General features: G+C 36.7%; 1 protein-coding gene and 1 non-coding gene across 2 annotated transcripts; one reads left to right on the plus strand and one right to left on the minus strand.

The window, feature by feature from the left end:
• The first annotated feature begins 1,591 nt into the window (after positions 1-1,591).
• On the plus strand, positions 1,592-2,224 carry LOC113311189 (uncharacterized mitochondrial protein AtMg00810-like). Its single transcript, XM_026560036.1, has one exon. It carries the CDS (start codon positions 1,592-1,594, stop codon positions 2,222-2,224), a length of 633 nt encoding a protein of 210 aa, XP_026415821.1.
• A 4,758-nt stretch (positions 2,225-6,982) lies between these two features.
• LOC113314647 lies at positions 6,983-7,066 on the minus strand. Its single transcript, XR_003342530.1, has one exon. It is a non-coding gene; the product is annotated as a small nucleolar RNA Z102/R77 (small nucleolar RNA).
• Between the last annotated feature and the right edge of the window lie 613 nt (positions 7,067-7,679).

Here is a 7,679-nt window from a genome sequence, read left to right on the forward strand (position 1 = left end):
TGGAGGTGCTTTGTATTATGTCAGTTTTATTGATGATTATTCGTGTTATACATGGGTATATCTATTCAGCTTTAGAGCAGATTTTCTTAAGTTATATGTTGATTTCTCAACCATGATAAAAACTCAGTTTGGTAAAGTGATCAAAGTTTTTCATGATGATCAAGGAGGGGAATATATTTCCAATCCATTCAAAGAATTTCTTAAAACCCAAGGCACCATTCTTCAACTGTCATGTACTGAAACTCCAGAACAAAATGGAGTTGCAGAACGTAAACACCGTCATATTATAGAGACAGCTAGAACTCAGTTAATTTCTGGCTCAGTTCCTTCAAATTTCGGGGGAGAATCAGTACTTACTTCAGTCTACACCATCAATAGAGTCCCAACAACTGTCATAGGAGGAATGTCACCTTATGAGCGTCTCTATGGTAAGAAACCAAACTATTCTGAGCTTCGAGTCTTTGGTTCAACTTGTTTTGTACTCCTTCCAGAACGTGAAAGTCATAAACTTGGTCAAAAGAATGTCTTGTGTGTATTCCTTGGTTATGGTATTGAACAAAAAGGGTACCGTTGTTATGATCCAGTTAATAGAAAGTTTCGTGTCTCTCGTCATGTCACATTCTGGGAGAAAGTTCCATTCTGGTCACTTCCAAGCAGCAAATCATCATCTTTTGAGTCTTTCACTTATTCTGATCCATTTCCTAGTGAATCCAATCCTAGCACTTTTTCTATATCTACTCCTGAAAGTCCATCTCCTCTAGTTGTTGATCCACCAAATACGGATGACCAAGACCACTCTACGACTCAACCTAACTGTGCAACTCAGGAACGAGATCCTGATTCTGAAGAAAATTCTTTGCCACCTCACAATCGAAGACCACCAGCTAAGTATGTAGACTATCACTGTTCCTTGTCTTCTATTTTTTCATTTTATGAACCAAAAACATACAGAGAAGCTGCAGCCATTCCAGAATGGCAAGATTCGATGGATGATGAATTGGAAGCACATGCAGAGGAAGACACATGGGAAATGGTGGACCTTCCTCCTGGAAAATCAGTTGTTGGAAGCAGATGGGTCTATAAAGTTAAGACCAAGTAAGATGGTGAGTTTGAACGATATAAATCACGAGTTGTTGCAAAAGGTTATACACAAGAATATGGTGTTGACTATGAAGAAACATTTGCACCAGTGGCCAGAATGGTTACAGTTCGTACATTACTTGTTGTTGTTGCAGCACGACAATGGGGGCTTCATCAAATGGATGTGAAAAACGCGTTTCTTCATGGTGAGTTACAAGAAGAGGTTTTCATGCAACCTCCTCCTGGTTTGCCTCATGAACCTAATCAAGTATGTAAGCTTCGACGGGCATTATATGGACTCAAACAAGCACCTCGTGCTTGGTTTGAGAAGTTTAGCAATGAAATTCTCCAGTATGGCTTCACACAAAGCTTCTGTGATTCAGCTATGTTTTTCAGATCGTCAGAAAAAGGAATTGTCATTCTTCTCTTATATGTTGACGACATGGTTATTACTGGCAGTGATCTACAAGGTATTACTGAACTCAAATCATATCCCAGTGATTGTTTTAAGATGAAAGATCTTGGATCTTTAAGTTATTTTATTGGCATCGAAGTTGGCATGTCACCCAATGGTTATTTCGTATCACAAGTCAAATATGCATCTGAGATTATACAGCGTGCAGGGCTATCTGACAATAAGGTAACTGACACACCTCTTGAATTTAATGTAAAATATAGTCCTACAAATGGGAATATATTGTCTAGTCCAACACTGTATCTTCAACTAGTAGGGAGTCTAAATTACTTGACCATTACGAGACCAGACATAAGTCATGCAGTTCACATAGTCAGTCAGTTTATGTATACTCCAAGGTCTACTCATTATGCAGCTGTTCTCATAATTCTAAGATATATCAAGGGGTCTCTTCATCAAGGTATGTGTTTCTTATCAAAGTCTGATCTCACTCTTCAAGCTTACTCAGATTCCGATTGGGTTGGGGATATTACGGATAAAAAATCTATTACAGGCTATTGTGTGTTCTTGGGAGACTCGTTGATTTCATGGAGAAGTAAGAAACAAAGTGTGGTTTCTCGTTCAAGTGCTGAAGCAGCGTATAGAGAACTTGCTCACACCACATCTGAACTCATTTGGTTACGGTGGCTACTTCGTGATATGGGAGTTCTAATTTCTGCTCTTACATAACTGTATTGTGATAACAAGGCTGCTATTCAAATTACACACAATAATGTCTTTCATGAGCGTACAAAACATATAGAGATATACTTTCATTTTACTCGTCATCCTTTCAAGAAAGGTACAATCACTCTTCCGCATGTTAAATCTGAATTTCAAGTGGCTGATCTTTTCACCAAGACTCACTCTGCAGCTCGTCTTCGATTCTTAATTTCCAGACTCAAGATGTGTACTCCACCACCTTGAGTATGAGGGGGGTATTAACATATGGTCAAGATATGATATATCTTGACATTATTGTGTTTGTTATTTGGTTGTAACTGCATATATATTCTTTCTGTATATATCCTAGATATTGTTAGGTGTATCTTTTTTTTGCCTTATCTAGTTGTTAGGTGTATCTTTTATTTGCCATATCTAGTTGTGTAAACATGTATAAATCAGTCTTTTGCCTATCAATGAAGATACATAGAATTATTCTCACAACTACATTAGAATCTCTATGTTCATGTTTATCAATTAGCTATAACACCTTTATTAATAGACTTAGCACCAGAAGGTGGTGCTTTGGGAGCAGAAGCTTTTTTAGGTTCAGTTGTCTTGACAGGAGCCAAAGATGCATTTCCAGCTCTCTTGTGACATTCCCCTACCCCATGTCCTATTGGGCGACAATGTGTGCAAAAAGCAGGCTTTTTTCATGCGTTACTCGAACCAAGAAAGCAAAACCACCCCTTTCCACTAAAACTTTCTGATGTAAAGCCTAAGCTAAATCAACTTCAACCAATACGCGACCAAAGTGACAAAATTGCTTAGTTAAAGTGGCATTATCAACCTTCATGGGAGTGCCAACATCACTAGCAATTTCGAAAAGAGTTTTTTTCCGCCAATATTTAATCCCTAAATCATATATTCTGATCCACACCTGAGCCAGCGTCTGATTTTGATTCATAGGGTTGAAATCAGGAATCCAAGTGCGAAGGTGCATCGTGCCGGGCTTTAGATGAACTGCTCACCAGCGGATCGAACACGAAGAACGTCAGCTTCCGACGAAAACTTGAAGCAAAAAAAACCTCTTACTAATGAAGATAATCTCCATCGAATATCTGCAGGTCAAATAAGCTTGATTTTGTTGTATAGATCCATTGTTTTAAGCGGCTCCGCCCCTTTTGGAAGAGTTAATCTTCCAATCAAACAATTTTTACAATTTTCCACCCCCTTCTGGTATTCATCCTCCGAGATACAGATTGATATGGTATCACCTTTAAGACAAGGTTTAGGTAATTGATTTACACAAAATTCTGGTTGTGTGTTGGTTAGTATGGAGGCAAAACTAGGTTTAGTAGAAACCCTAGTTGTTTCTGCTCCAGATTGAGAATTATTCGTAGTAATTCTGGGAATCACTTTAGGAGAAGAAACTGGGTTTTGTAAATCCCATGGACAAACAGCAATAGCCATTGTCAAAGGATCAAATCTAGAAGAGGAAGGGTGAGAACGTTGAGAATCTTCCATGGAGCTAGAACCGCCAAAAAAGCTTTCCTAAAAAAACGGAGCTAAACATATTTTCCACCAAGCTAAGAGCTAAACATGTTTGAAAGCTTACTTTAAATCCATTGGTTTTCCCTATACAACACTAGAAACGATTTTCATTTTGATTTTGTGTGTTTTCAGTGCTTTCACTTTACTCGTAATAATTTGTATTCAGTGGACACTGGGTCAGAGCAATTCGTAACCAGACCAAGAATTATTGCTAAGTCAGTAGTCCCCTTGGGATGAAGGATTGGAAGCAAGTTTCCAAGAATATTAAGGTTGTAGTTGTAAAAAATCTTACAACTACACTTCACTATAACTGATTCAATCTCTAGGTGATCATTATGAATTCTTTTTTATTAGCTAAAGATTAGGAATGTTCACAAGAATGATTCAAGTATTACAACAATTCTACTTGAAACCTAATTAACTTTCTCTCTCTTCCTATTTATTTTCCAAGACTTGTCCTAGAATCCTCCCAGAAACAATGACTCTCTCCTTTATATAGGATTTTACATAATGGATGACAGCTAAGAATCCCATTATTTTAGGGATCACTATGCGACATATTCGCTCATATACAATTGCTCATCTTCGCATAGCATACTTCTTCGCATAATTCTTCACACTTTACTCGTGACTTTTCTGACATCATCTGGTGCGTCATCTCAACTTTGCTATGTGCGATGCTTTTCGCTCAGGTTGTATTCTTCACTTCGCGTAGTTATTATCGTGTGCGATATTTAACTCCTACATTTTCCTCTTCTCATATCGCTTATTCTTCAGAGTGAGCAATATGAGAAATTCTCCTCTTGAAAATCACACATGCCTATCTTTTTCCATTATACTTTGTCGACAGTTATCCGGGTTTCAAGTTCCTCTCTACACGTGTCGATTTTCTTCCCTTTTACCGGCTTGAACCGTATTCAACCGGTTACTTCTTTTCATCTATTTAAGGGTTTTTTCACAATAATCTCTTCCTTATTCATCATTTATCTTCTCTCTCTTGTTGCTATTCATCTTCGTCTGTTATTACCCATTTCCACTGTTGTCACTGATTTCTTATGCTATTGTTCTTCCACCATGATCTGTGAATCAAAGTTTGTTTCCTTTCTTCATGATGACTATTGATTTTAACCATTCTTAAATTATTTTTTTTCTTATGATCTAATTTCCACACTTTCGCAGGAAAAGCTCTTCCATTAGCGCTCTTCGAATCATGCAAAACCTAAGTCTTCTTCAATTGAAAATAAGGAATCGCAAAAGAAGAAACCGAGCATTGATAATGAATCTCAAAATAAGGAATCTCACAAGAGGAAGGCTTCGCATATGGTTGATGGTAAAAACCAGAAAGTTAAAAAGTCTCGTAAACCCATACCACTCTCTTCAAATCTTTCTATTCTAGATTTTAGCGCTACAGATGTTGTTCATGTATCCACAGTTCAGCCTTCGCATACTAGTCCTCCTATCACTCTGATAATAAGTCAAACTCTTGAAAAAGATGTTTCTGTCACCCATATATCTCCCCAGGTTTCTGAGAAGAATGTTCCTGCTACTCCTTCACCAACAAATCCTCTTATGGATGAGAATGCCTATGTTACTTATGATGAACTTTTTAAAGAGTCTCATGTGAATAAGGAGTTTTCTCTTATACAAGTAATAAAAAGCACTCCTCTTGTTGCCTCTGCGACTCCATCACATGCAAATCAAGTTTTTTCTTCACCCATTAACTCTATCTCTCAACCGAACCTTTCTCAAAAGAAATCCCCATTCCAACAGATTTTATTACTCCTTCTTCTGTTTCCTTTCTAAATTCTTTTCCTTTGAATAAGAAAGCTTTGGATAGTGTAAAACTTGCTTCTCAAACTCTATCCTATGTCATTAACTTTACCCAATTTTTAACTGATGATCCTTGCAAGCTTCGCTCCTGTTCTGCCTTAAGCAAGCTTCTATGTGAATTTCCCGTTGATAAACACTACGGGAAAAATCATCATTGACGACACAAGATAAGAGTTGCAGTGCCTCTACGACAACTCCATTTCATGCATTGTGGAACGGGGGTATTGTAGAAAGTCCAAGTTTTTCTACAATCGTTGACAAGTGCTGTAAAGGGTGATGTGATTCATGGTTCGACAATAGTTTTCCAATGTTGTGATTCTCTTTCGATTTTTTTTGATAACCTAACACAACTCTTGCTTGTATTGTAGAACAATCGTGGACAACATAAGTAGCATATCGTAGAAACATATGAAACAACAATTACCAGTATTATGAATAATATTTGCACAACACCTGTATGAATTGTCGAACTATCTTGGACAACACAAACTTATGTTGTAAAGTAATTGTTTCGTAGTCGAAAACTGGAAGACAACATCGATTAGTATTGTGAATACTACTATCATTACACTTCGTAGAGTTGTACAACTATGTTGAACAACTCCTACTTATGTTGCAAGATTTGTTTTTACAATACCCTTAACAGTTGTAATATTTGAAGTAACAACTTCTGTTTTCTATAAATGAATGTGTAACTACAACTTTTATTAGAAGTTGTGTGCATAAAACTATTTTGAAAAAAACAATTATAGCTGAAACTGGATTGCCGAAAGTATTTCACATTAACCTGCCAGTTCAATACACTTACATTCATTAAAGTTAACCTACTAGTGTTAACCACATACATTCAAAAAAATGGCAGTGATACAAAATTTAAGTTTTCTAAACACACTCCAAAAAGATTATGAAGATGTATATGGGAACACTAATCGATCCTTGGGCCATGTAATAAAACTTACGACATCATTACTAACATACTTGAACTCTGAAGTTGGCATGTAGACATAAGCATCATCCACATGAGCAGTAATCACACACTGTATGTCAGATCATAATGAATCTGGAAACCGCATCCCATTCAAGTTACTATCATTTGTGGGGGAACTGCCATTTCTATTTTGGTAGGAGCCATCATTGAAGTCCTGACGAAGTCTTCTTCAACCTTAGGTTGGTGGATGGTAACATCAGGCAATGGAGTCATTGGACCATTCTTTCCTTTAGGATCCTAATCCAACATGTTCTTGACCTTGATGCCAATAACACCTTGCTCAACAAAACAAACAACAATGAACTTTAAGTTAGAAGATGAACGGAATTTCCAGAAATAAAGAAAATATAACTCGGCACACAACAAAAGAAGTAAAACAGAAAAAAAAAGGCGCTCTTTAGTAGGACTGGAGAGAATGATCAGATATAAGGAATACATTTATGTCACCGTTTCGACAATCAAACCAATAGGGAAATTATCTAATCATCACCTCATACTCTCCACTGTCTCACTCTAAACAAAAATGAAACAAACAAAAGTAAACCAAACAACAATAAATATACTAATGAAAGATACAGTTTAAGTTAGTAACAATAAATGGTGTAGAAACTGACCAATCTAAGAAGGACGTGTCTAACGGCTGAATCAATGTACTCGTAAATTAGCTGACCAGAAGAAATCATGTATCCATCCTTGAACTTCATTGACTTTTCACGAGCTTCCCTAAGCTTTTCACTCACAATAACCTGTAACAATTACAAACTTGAAATTTATATCATATCAAGCAGAAAAAAGGGATAAGACTGGAATATACGAAAGAATAGTAGCAGATTGTACCTCGCAACCTTAGGCACCACTTTCCATAATAAATCTCAAAACACCATAGCAAGCCCTGAGCACAGAAATCGCATTAATGATATATAATGAGATTTGATGATTCATAAATCAAAAGTCAGGACCCTTCAATAGATTTAAAAAATACAAGAATATAATCAAAAAGGAAAAAGCCAGGCTCTGCCAACAAGAAGATGACATTACTGCACAAATGGTCGTAGAACATTCTAATAGTCGAAAATAATACAAAAAACTGTAAGCAGATATATGAGGGAA

This window comes from Papaver somniferum, chromosome 9 (genome assembly GCF_003573695.1).
Source record: "Papaver somniferum cultivar HN1 chromosome 9, ASM357369v1, whole genome shotgun sequence".
Lineage (NCBI taxonomy): Eukaryota > Viridiplantae > Streptophyta > Magnoliopsida > Ranunculales > Papaveraceae > Papaver > Papaver somniferum.